Source organism: Schistocerca cancellata, chromosome 1, assembly GCF_023864275.1.
Source record: "Schistocerca cancellata isolate TAMUIC-IGC-003103 chromosome 1, iqSchCanc2.1, whole genome shotgun sequence".
Lineage (NCBI taxonomy): Eukaryota > Metazoa > Arthropoda > Insecta > Orthoptera > Acrididae > Schistocerca > Schistocerca cancellata.
This window is the reverse complement of record NC_064626.1, coordinates 712,506,749-712,524,798: the sequence shown is the minus strand read 5'-3', so window position 1 is coordinate 712,524,798 and position 18,050 is coordinate 712,506,749. Positions and strand designations below refer to the sequence as shown.

At 41.6% G+C, this 18,050-nt stretch overlaps 1 protein-coding gene across 7 annotated transcripts in view; it reads right to left on the bottom strand.

The window, feature by feature from the left end:
• The window catches only part of LOC126184895 (macro domain-containing protein RSc0334-like), a 116,589-nt gene that overhangs the window by 81,903 nt on the left and 16,636 nt on the right, over positions 1–18,050 (bottom strand). For all 7 annotated transcript variants that reach the window (XM_049927551.1, XM_049927586.1, XM_049927530.1 and 4 more), the window contains one exon: positions 14,988–15,143. In XM_049927551.1, coding sequence (XP_049783508.1) covers positions 14,988–15,143 — 156 coding nt within the window. The remainder of the gene's footprint in view (positions 1–14,987; positions 15,144–18,050) is intronic.

The window sequence follows — 18,050 nt, the reverse complement described above, 5'->3', positions numbered from 1 at the left end:
TAGACTGTCAGAAAAGTGGAAATAAAATAACATCTGAAAGTAACGACATATTTTAGCCTTCTGTAATTATGTGAATGTGTTTTAATTCACTTGATAGCTCCCGGCCACATATATACGTTTTGTTTTCATTTGACGTGAGAGTAAATGAAGGGGAAACAGCAAAATCACTAAATGTAAACACGAGTCACGTGGAGTCTACCAACTACAACTCAGACTTCTCTGCGCATCAGCCCCTGATCTACGACATTTGCGAACCGGGTCAATACTAAAAAAATCGAATTTTCTAAATATGTTCATCTTGTAGCGCACATCTTTCGGAAAAGTCTGAAACAAAACATATGTATTCGAGGAAATGTAAGACATATTATTTGGTCTTAAGTATGCCACAGTGCAGTGCGACGCCTCTTCATAAAGCACTTTTCTACCGCATGTCCAAACTATTTTCAGAGAGTGGAAACTGAAATGTCCTGTGGTGCCTCTCCTGCTCCCAGTCAGTCAGTTTGACAGCCTGCCCTACTTAAAAAATAAATAAATAAATCTCGCAATTAATAGCGGATGGGATTATTTGTAATCAAGAGAACAAGAACTCTTCCGAAAATCTGAACTCTTTATTGCCTATTAGTTAATAACTTGCTGTTTTGTGTGACATAAAATTAAATATAGGATATATAAAACCAATACTGACAAGAGATAAGTAAGAAATTATACATTTCTTCAAACCTTAGCTCCTAGCATTTTTTTCTCTCTAATCTTGCTGCAGTTTTACATGATGTGCTCTCCTTTTTGTGAAAGAATCTATTATGTCAACAAAGATCGTCAAACGTTTTCCTACATGAAAAATCAACATGTCGTTATCTAATACTGAAAAAGCTGTTAATACAAATAATTCCCAAGACTTGTGTGGTTTCGCAATCTTGGTTGGTTGGTTTGGGGGATGAAAGGGACCAGACTGCTACTGTCATCGGTCCCTTGTTCCAAAACTTAAAAACACTCACAAAGAATAAAAACAGACAAAGGAAAAAAGACAGACGGCACAGGACAAGAGAAACTTAGACAAATACCAGACAAGACGTACTAAAATCACACAGAGTGTGACGGTGGTTGGCCGACCATAGAGACAAAAAAGGAAAAGCCAACCACCGAGAAACACATTAAAAAATCATACTAAAATCGGAGGCCATGGACCAGAATCAACACAAAAAGACAAACACTTACATTAAGTGATAAAAGCCCCCTGCCCGAATAAAATGCAAAACTAAGCCCGCCATAGCACTGTCATCAGTTAAAAGGGCTGGGAGCGTATCAGGCAGTGCAAACGTCTGCCTGAGCACAGCTAAAAGGGAACAGTCCAACAAAATGTGGACCATTGTCAATGCCGAGCCGCAGCGACATAGAGGGGGGTCCTCACGGCGCAAAAAGTGGCTGTGCGTCATCCGTGTGTGCCCAATGCACAGTCGGCAGAGGACGACAGACTCCTTGCGAGAGACTCGCAAGGAGGAGCGCCACACAGTCGTCGTCTCCTTGATAGCACGGAGTTTATTGGGCGCGGTCAGATCGCGCCATTCAGCGTCCCAAAGCGCGAAAACTTTGCAGCGTAAGGCAGCTCACAAATCAGATGATAGCTTAATAACTTCACTAAATCGGTAACAGGTTTGAAACAACTTTAACCACACTTCGTTTCTCGATCTGATTACGTCTATTTGTCACTGTCTGCTAGATAAAACAAACTAGGCCTTTCTAATATGGCAGCAATTTTGTAACACACCAAATAAATGAGACTGTTTTGGCACAAATGGCCATTTTTATAACACGACAGAATATAATCCACGAAGTATCAATACCAAATGCCTATTAGGCCTACTACAAGCAAAATGCTTTATGTTAGGAAATAGTTTCACATTTCATTCATACGCACCAGCTTCTCAAGCATGAGATTGAAAAGTAGTATTGCGAAATTTTTATATAAATTTGGAATCGTCTTATTCTTCCATAATTTGTGTGATGTCCCCATTTCTTCTCCTTCCTTGTTCTAACAATCAATCTTGTCATCACCAATTCTGTAGCTATTCCCGCCATTTTCAAAATTTGTTCGCTGATTAACTTCACTAACCCTGCCAGAATCACAGATTTAGTTATCCCGAGATTATTGAAGTTAGGCGTTATTACATATTCGAACAAAACGTTTTCCGCATTACTTCCAGAATAGAACTTAGGCGGCTGCTGGCCATGGACTGTACTACTGGTCCTTACTAGTGTAGCGATCTGGCCAAAGATTTTCTGTCAAGATTTCATTTTCTTGGATACACCGAGAAGATAATACACAATCTTTCTCACCTGTTATTCCTGTCAGTTGTTTAATTCCATTCTGGTAGTCTGAATCTATGGATTTCGCTAGTAATTATAACAACGCTGATCATTCGCAAACTCACTCAACCACATAATCAGACAGTGATTGGCATTCATCCATTCGGCTTGACTTCCTCAGTTTGTATAGCCCCGTCCCCTTTTGTCTGCATAAAGTTTATTTCTAGCTGTACCGAGAATTCTCCTGACAGAGACATCACGTACACTATGCATGCATTCAAAAGTCAACTAATGATTCATTCAGAAATCAACTGAAAATGCGTTCAAAAATTTTCAAAAACCAACAGAGAAGCGTTTCAAAATCATACCAATAATCGATAGACAAATGTGCGCTGGATGCTAGGCACTTTGTGAAACAAGTTTTTTTCCTCAAGAATATGAATCTGGTGCTCCCTTTTCCTGGTAGCATCTAGCTGCTTGCTGCAAATGATTGCACAGCCAACAGCCACATTCCTGTAGCCATAAGCGAGAGAATCTACTACTCAAACGCGAATCAACTGCGCATGCATATGAGCCAGCACGTAGCTGCTAAAACAAATCAAATGTAAACAGTTGTGACTTCACGCTCATTCGAGCCAATTTGTTGTTATGAAGCACTGCATGGTCTTCTTAAAGCCTTTGAGCACTGTGTGTCATTGTTGTATATAGCGCATTTCCTTTGCAATTTAAGTTATTTTCGTTTTTTCTCTCGTTTATGTTTTATTGCTGAAATATTATTCTGCAGTAACGGGATACAGTAATATCCTTTGTTAGAGTATTGGTTCTTACCAGCCAAAATTTAAAAAAATTAACTGAAAACTAAGACAAGGAAAAATTCCCGGAATTCTAAAAATATCCCGGGTTTTTCCCGATTTTCTCCCTAATGAAAAAATTCCCGGATTTTTCCCAGATCTCCCAGGTCATATACACACTGTATGCTGTATGAGGGATCTACTGCCCCATGAAACACGGATGTTTCCGAGGTAGGGTGGCTTCCACCCCACAACAATGCAGATAGCCATACGGTAGGAGCAACTACAAAGGAAGGGTATCCGTGAAGAAAGCAGACTAATCATGGTTCCAGAAAAGGAACAGCAGCGTATTCAATAGTTGCAGGGGCAACAACAGTCTGAATAGTTGACTCATCTAGACTTGTAATACTAGCCAATATGGTCTTGCTGTGCTGGTACTGTGAATGGCTGAAAACAAGGGAAGCTATAGCTGTTGTCTTTTTCCTCGGCAGTATGAATCTTTAGTGTATAGCTTAATGATAATGGCATCCTGTTTGGTAAAATATTCTGGAAGCAAAATAGTCTCCCATTCAGATCTCCAGGCAGGAACTACTCAGGAGGATGTAGTCAACATGAAAAATAAGACTAGCATTCCTGGGATGGAGCATGGAATGTTAGATTCCTTAATTGACAATGATTACTGTGATGATGACATGTTAAGTTGCAGACACACACAATTAAAGGACACTTACATGTTAGCTTTCAGCCAAAGCCTTCAACAGAAAAATAAAGAGAAACGTACAAATGCACATTCACATGCAAGCACACCTCATGCACACATGACTGCCATCTCTGGCAGTTGTTGAGAGGTTCAGGGAGAGCATTAGGCAATGTTGGACTAAAACAGAGGAAAGTAATGCAACAGAAGAAAAATGGATAATTTTGAGAGATGAAATAAAGAATATAGCAGAAGATCAAGGCAAAAAGATAAGCCCTAGTGCTACATTCTTAGGTAACACAGGAAATACTGAATTTAATTGATACAAGGAGAAAATTAAAAAAAAAAAAATGCAGTAAATGAAGCAGGCAAAGGGAATACAGACATCTAATAAATGAGATCAACAGAAAGTGCAAAATGGCTAAGCTGGAAGAGGGCAACTGCAAGGCTGTAGAAGCACACATAACTAAGGGAATTGTAGACACTGCCTGTAGAAAAATTAAAGACACCTTTGGAGAAAAGACGAGCAGCTGTGAGAGTATCAAGAGTTCAAGAAAAATTTTTTCACAAATGCGAAGTGGATAGCAGAGTATTATTTCTCCTGAAATCACTTTTACTGCAGCATACTGATACAGACTCTCAAATCACAGTCTTCCTTAGCAAAACATTAGAAATCATCAATTCTGCTCTAGTATTTGGGAAGTGACTCTGTTGTGATTCCATGTTAGGTTTAACCCACAAATGATGTTCGAAATCCATACATATGAGGTCCATGAGAAAAGTAATGAGACTGGTTTTTTTATTACCAAAGTTTTTATTTTTTTTCCAAATATGAATATTGTTCCTTTCAAAGCAATTCCCTTTGGCAACTATACAACGTTGGAGTCATTGCTCCTAGTCTTGGCAGCAGCACTGAAAGGCTTCAACTGATTGGGCCTTTAACATGTTGGTCACATTCTTCTGAACGTTTTCCAGAGTCCCAAAATGATATCCTTTTAAGACATTTTTCAATTTTGAGAAACGAATATGTCAGAATGACTCACATCAAGTTGGGGCTGTAAAACAACAAGAATATACTCTGAGGTCAAACATTCTGTGAAGGAGTGGGCATGTGACATGGGGCGTTGTCATGAAGCAGCATCCATTTGTCTACAATGTTCGGTCTCACTAGATTCACCCTCTTCCTGAGCCTTTCAATGACGTTTTTGTAAACATTTAACAGGTCACCCATTATACTTATTTTTAAACATCAGTCTGATATCACAAGAGCATGCACACATTCAACATTTTTGCCGGTTTTTGAAGTGAGTGATTTTCATTTTCAATGTCTTCTTAGCCTTTCAAAACTGATCAGTGTCAGCGAAAACTTATGTTGAAAAGCCACACATCCTGATTCCCCAAGTTTAACACAAAACTAGATAATATAATGTTGCTCTAAATTCCGCTGTGAGGTAAAGATGATGAGACTTACCAAACAAAAGCACTGGCACATCGGTAGACACACAAACACACAAAATTCAAGCTTTCGCAACCAATGGTTGCTTCAGCGGGAAAGAGGGAAGGAGAGGGAAAGACGAAAGGATGTGGGTTTTAAGGGAGAGGGTAAGGAGTCATTCCAATCCCGGGAGCGGAAAGACTTACCTTAGGGGAAAAAAGGGCAGGTATACGCGCGCGCGCGCGCGCTAGCGCGCACACACACACACACACACACACACACACACACACACACACACACACAGACACAAGCAGACATTTGTAAGGGCAAAGAGTTTGGGCAGAGATGTCAGTCGAGGCGGAAGTACAGACGCAAAGAAGTTGTTGAAAGACAGGTGAGGTATGAGCGGCGGCAACTTCAAATTAGCGGAGGTTGAGGCCTGGTGGATAACGAGAAGAGAGGATATACTGAAGAACAAGTTCCCATCTCCGAGGTTCTGACAGGTTGGTGTTAGTGGGAAGTATCCAGATAACTCTGACAGTGTAACAGTGTGCCAAGATGTGCTGGCCGTGCACCAAGGCATGTTTAGCCACAGGGTGATCCTCATTACCAACAAACACTGTCTGCCTGTGTCCATTCATGCGAATGGACAGTTTGTTGCTGGTCATTCCCACATAGAAAGCTTCACAGTGTAGGCAGGTCAGTTGGTAAATCACGTGGGTGCTTTCACACGTGGCTCTGCCTTTGATGGTGTACACCTTCCGGGTTACAGGACTGGAGTAGGTGGTGGTGGGAGGGTGCTTGGGACAGGTTTTACACCGGGGACGGTTACAAGGGTAGGAGCCAGAGGGTAGGAAAGGTGGTTTGGGGATTTTATAGGGATGAACTAAGAGGTTATGAAGGTTAGGTGGATGGCGGAAAGACACTCTTGGTGGAGTGGGGAGGATTTCATGAAGGATGTATTTCATTTCAGGGCAGGATTTGAGGAAGTCGTATTCCTGCTGGAGAGCCACATTCACAGTCTGATCCAGTCCCGGGAAGTATCCTGTCACAAGTGGGGCACTTTTGTGGTTCTTCTGTGGGAGGTTCTGGGTTTTGAGGGGATGAGGAAGTGGCTCTGGTTATTTGCTTCTGTACCAGGTCGGGAGGGTAGTTGCAGGATGCGAAAGCTGTTTTCAGGTTGTTGGTGTAATGCTTCAGGGATTCCGGACTGGAGCAGATTCGTTTGCCACGAAGACCTAGGCTGTAGGGAAGGGACCGTTTGATGTGGAATGGGTGGCAGCTGTCATAATGGAGGTACTGTTGCTTGTTGGTGGGTTTGATGTGGACGGACGTGTGAAGCTGGCCATTGGACAGATGGAGGTCAGCGTCAAGGAAAGTGGCATGAGTTTTGGAGCAGGACCAGGTGAATCTGATGGAACCAAAGGAGTTGAGGTTGGAGAGGAAATTCTGAAGTTGTTCTTTACTGTGAGTCCAGATCATGAAAATGTCATCAATAAATCTGTACCAAACTTTGGGTTGGCAGGCCTGGGTAACCAAGAAGGCTTCCTCTAAGCGACCCATGAATAGGTTGGCTTACGAGGGGGCCATCCTGGTACCCATGGCTGTTCCCTTTAGTTGTTGGTATGACTGGTCTTCAAAAGTGAAGAAGTTGTGGGTCAGGATGAAACTGGCTAAGGTAATGAGGAAAGAGGTTTTTGGTAGGGTGGCAGGTCATCGGCGTGAAAGGAAGTGCTCCATCGCAGCGAGGCCCTGGACGTGCGGAATATTTGTGTATAAGGACGTGGCATCAATGGTAACATGGATGGTTTCTGGGGGTAACAGATTGGGTAAGGATTCCAGGCGTTCGAGGAAGTGGTTGGTGTCTTTGATGAAGGATGGGAGACTGCATGTAATGGGTTGAAGGTGTTGATCTACGTAGGCACAGATACGTTCTGTGGGGGCTTGGTAACCAGCTACAATGGGGCGGCAAGGATGATTGGGTTTGTGAATTTTAGGAAGAAGGTAGGGGTGTGGGGTGGCGGTGGGGTCAGGAGGTTGATGGAGTCAGGTGAAAGGTTTTGTAGGGGGCCTAAGGTTCTGAGGATTCCTTGAAGCTTCGCCTGGACATCAGGAATGGGATTACCTTGACAAACTTTGTATGTGTTGTTGTTGTAATGGTCTTCAGTCCTGAGAGTGGTTTGATGCAGCTCTCCATGCTACTCTATCCTGTGCAAGCTTCTTCATCTCCCAGTACCTACTGCAACCTACATCCTTCTGAATCTGCTTAGTGTATTCATCTCTTGGTCTCCCCCTACGATTTTTACCCTCCACGCTGCCCTCCAATACTAAATTGGTGATCCCTTGATGCCTCAGAACATGTCCTACCAACCGATCCCTTCTTCTGGTCAAGTTGTGCCACAAACTTCTCTTCTCCCCAATCCTATTCAATACTTCCTCATTAGTTATGTGATCTACGCATCTAATCTTCTGCATTCTTCTGTAGCACCACATTTCGAAAGCTTCTATTCTCTTCTTGTCCAAACCATTTACCGTCCACGTTTCACTTCCATACATGGCTACACTCCATACAAATACTTTCAGAAATGACTTCCTGACACTTAAATCTATACTCGATGTTAACAAATTTCTCTTCTTCTTCTTTGTATGTGGTGTTGTCTCAAAGCTGACGCAGTCCCTCAGCCACATACTCCCGACGATCAAGTACCACGGTCGTGGAACCCTTGTCCACCGGAAGAGTGACGATGGATCGGTCAGCCTTCAGATCACGGATAGCTTGGGCTTCAGCAGTGGTGATGTTGGAAGTAGGATTAAGGTTTTTTAAGAAGGATTGAGAGGCAAGGTTGGAAGTCAGAAATTCCTGGAAGGTTTGGAGAAGGTGATTTTGAGGAAGAGGAGGTCACTTCCAGCTCCACTCCCTCCAAAACCTCAAACTTCCAATTAACACAATCCGGACCCCAACACCATAATTCAGTAGTTAACCTTTCCTCCAAACCTCTCTCCCAATCCGAAACCTTTGTCCTATCCAAAGGCCTCACCTTCAGCCCCATTCCCAGATTCAACCAAACAGCCCTCGTCAAAGATTTACTGTCCTACACTCGTACTCTCTGCTGGAAATATCACTTTGCCATGAACAGAAATGATCCTAATCCTACTCCTAATGATCCAACTCCCCAAGACACTATCCAAATTGAACCCTGTCTGGAGCAGTTCCGTCCTCCGTCACAGTGGGACCCACCTCCTCTTCCTCAAAATCACCCTCTCCAAACCTTCCAGGAATTTCTGACTTCCAGCCTTGCCTCTCAATCCCTCTTAAAAAACCTTAATCCTACTCCCAACATCACCACTGCTGAAGCCCAAGCTATCCGTGATCTGAAGGCTGACCGATCCATCGTCATTCTTCCGGCGGACAAGGGTTCCACTACCGTGGTACTTGATCGTCGGGAGTATGTGGCTGAGGGACTGCGTCAGCTTTCAGACAACACCACATACAAAGTTTGCCAAGGTAATCCCATTCCTGATGTCCAGGCGGAGCTTCAAGGAATCCTCAGAACCTTAGGCACCCTACAAAACCTTTCACCTGACTCCATCAACCTCCTGACCCCACCGACACCCCGCACTCCTACCTTCTTCCTAAAATTCACAAACCCAATCATCCCAGTCGCTCCATTGTAGCTGGTTACCCAGCCCCCACAGAACGTATCTGTGCCTACGTAGATCAACACCTTCAACCCATTACCTGCAGTCTCCCATCCTTCATCAAAGACACGAACTACTTTCTCGAACGCCTGGAATCCTTACCCAATCTGTTACCCCCGGAAACCATCCATGTTACCATTGATGCCACTTCCTTATACACAAATAATCCGCACGTCCAGGGCCGCGCTGCGATGGAGCACTTCCTTTCACGCCGATGACCTGCCACCCTACCAAAAACCCCTTTCCTCATTACCTTAGCCAGTTTCATCCTGACCCACAACTTCTTCACTTTTGAAGGCCAGTCATACCAACAACTAAAGGGAACAGCCATGGGTACCAGGATGGCCCCCTCGTAAGCCAACCTATTCATGGGTCGCTTAGAGGAAGCCTTCTTGGTTACCCAGGCCTGCCAACCCAAAGTTTGGTACAGATTTATTGATGACATTTTCATGATCTGGACTCACAGTGAAGAACAACTCCAGAATTTCCTCTCCAACCTCAACTCCTTTGGTTCCATCAGATTCACCTGGTCCTGCTCCAAAACCCATGCCACTTTCCTTGACGTTGACCTCCATCTGTCCAATGGCCAGCTTCACACGTCCGTCCACATCAAACCCACCAACAAGGAACAGTACCTCCATTATGACAGCTGCCACCCATTCCACATCAAACGGTCCCTTCCCTACAGCCTAGGTCTTCGTGGCAAACGAGTCTGCTCCAGTCCGGAATCCCTGAACCATTACACCAACAACCTGAAAACAGCTTTCACATCCTGCAACTACCCTCCCGACCTGGTACAGAAGCAAATAACCAGAGCCACTTCCTCATCCCCTCCCTCAAACCCAGAACCTCCCACATAAGAACCACAAAAGTGCCCCACTTGTGACAGGATACTTCCCAGGACTGGATCAGACTGTGAATGTGGCTCTCCAGCAGGGATACGACTTCTTCAAATCCTGCCCTGAAATGAGATCCATCCTTCATGAAATCCTCCCCACTCCACCAAGAGTGTCTTTCCGCCGTCCACCTAACCTTCGTAATCTTTTAGTTCATCCCTATGAAATCCCCAAACCACCTTCCCTACCCTCTGGCTCCTACCATTGTAACCGCCCCCGGTGTACAACCTGTCCCATGCACCCTCCCACCACCACCTACTCCAGTCCTGTAACCTGGAAGGTGTACACGATCAAAGGCAGAGCCACGTGTGAAAGCACCCACGTGATTTACCAACTGACCTGCCTACACTGTGAAGCTTTCTATGTGGGAATGACCAGCAACAAACTGTCCATTCGCATGAATGGACACAGGCAGACAGTGTTCGTTGGTAATGAGGATCACCCTGTGGCTAAACATGCCTTGGTGCACGGCCAGCACATCTTGGCACACTGTTACACCGTCAGAGTTATCTGGATACTTCCCACTAACACCAACCTGTCAGAACTCCGGAGATGGGAACTTGTTCTTCAGTATATCCTCTCTTCTCGTTATCCACCAGGCCTCAACCTCCGCTAATTTCAAGTTACCGCCGCTCATACCTCACCTGTCTTTCAACAACTTCTTTGCGTCTGTACTTCCGCCTCGACTGACATCTCTGCCCAAACTCCTTGCCCTTACAAATGTCTGCTTGTGTCTTTGTGTGTGTGTGTGTGTGTGTGTGTGTGTGTGTGTGTGTGTGTGTGTGTGTGCGCGCGCACGAGTGTATACCTGCCCTTTTTTCCCCTAAGGTAAGTTTTTCTGCTCCCGGGATTGGAATGACTCCTTACCCTCTCCCTTAAAACCCACATCCTTTCGTCTTTCCCTCTCCTTCCCTCTTTCATGACGAAGCAACCGTTTGTTGCGAAAGCTTGAATTTTGTGTGTGTGTTTGTGTGTCTATCGACCTGCCAGCGCTTTTGTTTGGTAAGTCTCATCATCTTTGTTTCTAGATATATTTTTCACACGTGGAATGTTTCCCCCCCCCCTCTCTCTCTCTCTCTCTCTCTCTCTCTCTCTCTCTCTCTCTCTATATATATATATATATATATATATATATATATATATATATAAAAGATGATGAGACTTACCAAACAAAAGTGCTGGCAGGTCGATAGACACATAAACAAACACAAATATCATACAAAATTCAAGCTTTCGCAACAAACGTTTGCTTCATCAGAAAAGAGGGAAAGACAAAAGGATGTGGGTTTTAAGGGAGAGGGTAAGGAGTCATTCCAATCCCGGGAGCGGAAAGACTTACCTTAGGGGGAAAAAAGGACAGGTACACACACACACACACACACACACACACACACCCCTCCGCACATACACAGACACAAGCAGATATATATATATATATATATACCTAGATGATGAGACTTACCAAACAAAAGCGCTGGCAGGTCGATAGACACACAAACAAACACAAACATACACACAAAATTCAAGCTTTCGCAACAAGCCGTTGCTTCATCAGGAAAGAGGGAAGGAGAGGGAAAGACAAAAGGATTTGGGTTTTAAGGGAGAGGGTAAGGAGTCATTCCAGTCCCGGGAGCGGAAAGACTTACCTTAGGGGGAAAAAAGGACGGGTATACACTCGCACACACACACACATATCCATCCACACATATACAGCCACAAGCAGACATATTTAAGGACAAAGAGTTTGGGCAGAGATGTCAGTCGAGGCAGAAGTGCAGACGCAAAGAAGTTGTTGAAAGACAGGTGAGGTATGAGTGGCGGCAACTTGAAATTAGCGGAGATTGAGGCCTGGTGGATAACGGAAAGAGAGGATATATTGAAGAGCAAGTTCCCATCTCCGGAGTTCGGATAGGTTGGTGTTAGTAGGAAGTATCCAGATAACCCGGACGGTGTAACACTGCGCCAAGATGTGCCGGTCGTGCACCAAGGCATGTTTAGCCACAGGGTGATCCTCATTACCAACAAACACTGTCTGCCTGTGTCCATTCATGCGAATGGACAGTTTGTTGCTGGTCATTCCCACATAGAATGCATCACAGTGTAGGCAGGTCAGTTGGTAGATCACGTGGGTGCTTTCACACGTGGCTCTGCCTTTGATTGTGTACACCTTCCGGGTTACAGGACTGGAGTAGGTGGTGGTGGGAGGGTGCATGGGACGGGTTTTACACCGGGGGCGGTTACAAGGGTAGGAGCCAGAGGGTAGGGAAGGTGGTTTGGGGATTTCATAGGGATGAACTAAGAGGTTACGAAGGTTCCCCCAAACCACCTTCCCTACCCTCTGGCTCCTACCCTTGTAACCGCCCCCGGTGTAAAACCTGTCCCATGCACCCTCCCACCAGTGCAGTGTTATCTTGACATCAAACCTGGGAAATAAGCAGTTCATACAACAACAGAATAGAAGGTTTTTAATTTTGGTGCGACAGAAGAATGGGTTGATCAAATAACATATGAGACGGTACTGAATCAAATTAGGAAAAAAGGGATTTGGTGGGACACCATGACGAACATCCTGAGGCATAAAGTAACGGTCAGTTTGGAAATTGAAAGAAGTGTGGACAGTAAAAATTGTAGAGGCAGAAAAAGCAAAATTCTATAGCATGCTACTAGAGGAACCAAAATACAACAAGGCAGCCCATTGATAAAGTGAATTATCCTGTGGTTATACGTTTTGTCAACTGTGGAAATGTTGCAGCTGTGCCAGGCCAATCCACATGATGCCTTTATCCACATGCTACTTCACTAGATCAATGGGCTGCACCATTTTGTTTTGATTCCTTTAGCAGCTGGCTTAGGTACTCTGCTTTGTAGATTTCAATGTGTACCAGGACTGCATGCACGTACGTGCAGACAACAAAAACTCAATTACGTAAGTTAATTTTTTTAGGCGATAAAACCTTATAGCTACACCTTGTAGGGGTATGGACACTACGCATGTAATGTGACCAGTTAGCTACTGTTTTGAAAATTTTCTTTCAATAAGAGTTCAATAGGAACAAAAAATTCTGACTGGCATCTATTTTTACTGGCACACTTACAATCATGATTTTAAGAGCAAATATTTTAAATGGTACTGTTCGTAACATGGTGAGTCAATTCATATTACAGCACAACCCCACTTTTACGTTCCGCCATTTACGACATTTTTTATCGGTCCTGTCAAAATGTCCTATGCCCACAATGTTAACTTGCATCTGATTTTGCGTCAACATATTTATAATTTTCCTGTGATTTACGCATTACGAAAAAAATGTTTGTGGATGACACTGGGATGATGATGGCCATTCAGTAGTGTTTACAAATATTGCTTGGTTAAGTTTCTTGACACCAGGACACTCTACTCAGCAGATTTGAACCGATAAATGTGTAAAAGTTGGAACAATTCGTGCTGTATCTGCCCCCGGTGCCAAGCTCTACTTGGTGTGGTGGCTGATGGGAGTAGCTAGGTTCGTTCAAATGAAGATATCATGACAAATCACAACCATTTCCAAACTGTGGCTACTACACAGATGCAGTCTCATAATTGTTGTGATCACGTGATACCTTTGTCGAACCATATTTAGCACGTTCCGGTGTCTGGCTACACCACCATTCACTTTGCATTGCTCAAATGTTTCCAGTTTAAACACAGCGCCGGTTACATATTTTATTCATGCTGCGAAACGTGTTTCGAGAATTTATTCTCGTTGCCAAGTGCAGTATTTATGTATGTATTTTTTGGGAAGTTACACAAACAATGTTAGTGATAGTGTGTGTGTGTGTGTGTGTTTTTCTACATAACTGATGAGGCCCAGTACCTCTAAAAGCGACTACAGTGCAAGAAACACAGAATAACACATATTCAAACACAACAAAATACTTACTTAGTATTTGCACTTGACAACGAGAAAAAAATTTTCAGAACACTTCAAGCTAAGCATGAAAAAATACATAACTAGTGCAGATTTCATTATTTAAATAATGAATGACAGCTGCAGGCTTTCAAAAACATCGATTATGACAGATGAAATTGAGTCAGAAGTTCCTACTTCCCAGACAATTATGAGTTCCAGTTACATCAGCCGTTTTTATTAGGTAATAAACGTTCACTAGATAATAAATTAGTCCCTGAAAAGTCTTTTGATGCCTGTTATGTACATATACCATACATAAAGTGCAAGTGTGTGTCCTAAACATCTTTTACAGCGTAAAACGTTATTTCCCAGATTTTACATTTTCCCATGTTTTACACCACTTTTTGGAAGTCCCTTGAAAAGTGTAAAAGCGGGGGTTTAACTGTATATTGGTGCCTATGTTTTACATGTGAGTGTCAAGTTGGGGTACTTTGACCAATGTTTTCACGTTTGTTTACTGTTATGGCACACACAGCCTGTTTTGTTGCATTCAAATTCTTCATGATGAACATTTATGGTGTTACATCCAATTACTGACATTCTACACTCTGTAAACCATTAATTCATTCTATTTTGGCTGAATAATAAAAAGTTGGTTTTACACACAAACCACAGTGTACTATATTTATAAAACTTTGAAGGTCCTAGAGAAAAAAAGCAAGAAAGTTGGGTGACAGAGAGTTCTTAAATAAAGTGTTTCCAGATGGCTTGACAGGATCTGCACATCTAACCCTCTAAACTTAAATAAGCAAAAGCCTTTATGGTAAAAAGACTTGCAGGCTCATTAATGGAATGAATTTCGAACAGAAGGAATAGATGTTTGTATGATGTGCGGGGGACTTGACTGTGTGTTGTTTGACTATTCCAAGCATTTTTAAACTTAAAAATGACCAACACAAAACTTTAAAGTTTAATAAGTTATTAATCTATTGTTATTTTACTGCTCATTGCTCTAATTTTGCTCTTTACATGGAGGACAAATTGCAACTTTGAGGACGTATTTTAGAAAAAACTGGATCATTGCATATTATGTAGTATAATGAAATTAAATTTCCTGTTCTATCCCACATTATCTATTTCATATTAAAGTCTGTTGTTGCAATGCAGTAGAAAAAGTTCAAAATTACAAACAGAAAAACTGTCACACTTATACATCTGGACTAAAGTATTCGTCACATTAACTCAAAACAAAACTATCAGTTTCTAATGACTTACCTCCTCCACCACCCATAAGGGATGAATTTGCTGCATTTACAATTGCATCAATTTCCAACTTCGTTATATCTCCTTGCCATATTGAAACTTTCTTGCTGAGATTATTATTTGGAGAATAGCGTGCATCAGGATCACATTGCACTTTGGCATTTGCAACTGAAACAGGAGGCCAATAGCTAAAATTTATCCAATAAATGTAATTAAATGGCAATTATATTTTACTTCTATTGTTATAAAGGAAATTATTTTTATGATATTCTGCAAATTATTATTTATTTGTTTACGAAATGGATTTCAAGTTCTTAGGCCATCAAGAGGTGGAAGCTGAACATCACAACTGCTGATAAAATGATGAGTGACTCACACAGATATTACTGATCCAGATAATACACAAATTTTTAGACACAAAGATTTTACAAAGGAAATAATTACTTTTTACACTGTGTTTCATGATGTATTGATCTGTATAAGTTGCATGTCTTATCTGTGTTTGTGACATTTCATTTTCAGCTTGACATTTTGTTTTTACCTGATAATGTCATAAAAAGCACAAGGAAAGTTTTTCCTTCCTAATATTATTGTCAAGCTCTGGCATAAAATTCAGTTAATTTTACGTCTACAGTACATGAATAAAATCATAATTTGCATATGTCAATTCTGTTCAAGATAATATATATTTATCTCACAAGTCTTCACTGTGAATGACCAGGCATTTGACATCCAGTTCTTAATAAATGTCATGCATTAAAATCTTCAGAAATACTTACTCATTCTACTCTTGCATGTTACCTCTTGTTACCTACCCTTTTCCATTAGGGCATCACTCATCTATTGGGATATACCAGAGTACTTCCATTACCACCTTACACCTCATCCACTTGCCTGGCTAAATGTTCTCTCTACTTCCACATCACTTTTATTATGTTCAAAATCACATTGTCCACCCCTGTCCATTCACTGGCTCACTTATTTGTTTTCCTGTTTCCCCTAATAATTCCTAAAATGCATCTCTTCATTGTTTGTTGGGCAACCGGTTTTTGAATGGTTTTCACATTACAAATTAAAAGTCTATGTCTGATTGCCGAGAGACAAAACTGGAAGCATAGTTCTGAAAATCCTGTTTAGTTTACACTCGAGGCCATTTTTACTCTTCTATTTCTTTATGTAAAATCTTTTCCACTCCATTGGTTGGCTAGTACAGCAACCATTACAAATTATTTCAAAAAGACTGTTCTCTTTGAAATGCTATATCCTTCACTGTCCATCTTGATATTGTCTTCAGATGCTTTAAATAAACTGGTTCTATGAGACTGTTTATCTGCACCATTTGCATTTTCGTGTGTTGATCAGACAACATTTTAATCTTATATAACTTGATTTCCGGGTCTTCTGTCAAATTCACTCTTTTAAATTCTTCCACTAGTTGTTGAAGTTAATCTACACTAGAGGCAAACTGTATAATGTTGAAAGAAACACAAATGTGAACCACGTTTCATTAATATCCTTTTATTTTATCAGTTTGATGGTCCAAAAAGTTTCTCAATGGCTGCTAAGCATTTATTTGATAATATGGAATCTCCTTGCCCAAATCTGAATTTCCCACTATTCATAGAAGTCTAATAGAAACTTCTCTCTCTCTCTCTCTCTCTCTCTCTCACACACACACACACACACACACACACACACACACACACACACACACACACACTCACTTAAAATTCATCATCTTTTCTATGCAGTTGGTGGAAATCTTAGAGAATATTTTTTGATTATAGAGGGGAGGATGGTAAATCTCTCTCTCTCTCTCTTAGAGCATTGTTCCTGTGATGCAGTCCAAAGAATGAGATGCCAAGGCACAATTGGTACCTCACAATGAAACAATAAGTACGCATAGTTGCTGTCAGACACAGCAAGAAATGAGAGCAATTTAAGTACACACACCCCAAAGAGTTTTCATACACAACTGCCTCAGCAGGCATACTTATGTCTGAGAACACTAATGCTCAGCCCAGTCTGCAACCATCACCAAAGACGACATCATCATCTCTCTACCAAGCCAAAAATGTGATATAGTATTAGACAGAACTCTGCATAAATGTTTACTGTCAACTGTATTCTGTAACAAAAGAGAAGGTTCTTCTTGTTCTGTTATCAAGCAACACATTAATGTTCTGTGACTAATAAATCCTCATGACACTCCTGTGGACACAGAGTGTTACAAAGTTTTTCATCTTCTTCATGTTGCATTGAAGTGATCTAATATTTGATGTCCTGTGACTAATAAATACTCATGACATTCCTTTGGACATAGATTGTTACAAAGTTTTTCATCTTCTTCGTGTTGTATTGAAGTGATAATATTCGTGTGTTGTAGTACCACACCAGCTTCCTTCAGGAGTAACACTCAGAATCTGTCTATTTACTGATGAGTGTTATTTTGTCCAGTGCATCATCTTTCTGCTCAGATATTCTATAAATATTTTTGTAAGTTCTTTTTCTATCACTTTGTCTTCAACTATATTTACTGAAACAGAATTAGCTACAAAGAGTTTTCCCACATAATCTTACCTCGAACGGCTTTATAGCCATCGTCTGGAATGAAAATGTATTTATTATTAAGTACCTGTGTTTCAGAGAAATCTCTTATCTGCAATTAGTTACCTTCCATCTAGGAGCAAAAATGTGATGTCTACCCAGCATCAGTTCGTTTTTATTTTCATCAGTTCTTAATGTTTATACTTGTTCCTGTCATTGTTTCTATTGTACATTTTCAAACACTGTGAAAGACTTACCTGAATATTTTTGTTCATTTCCGGAAATTATGCCATGTTCCTCTTTTTGCATATTTGAATCTCTCGTCTTCTGTTCCACTAACTGCCCTGTTCTAACTGACATTCCAACACACTGTACTGTTTGCATATTTCTTCAATAAGTACAACTTCATCTGTGTAATCCTTGTCTAAGATGCTGAGTTTGTTGTTTCATTGAATGTGTTATATATCTTCTTATCCTTAAGGCTTCTCAAGATCTCAATTTCTGATTTCCTGCATGGTGAGTGCTTCT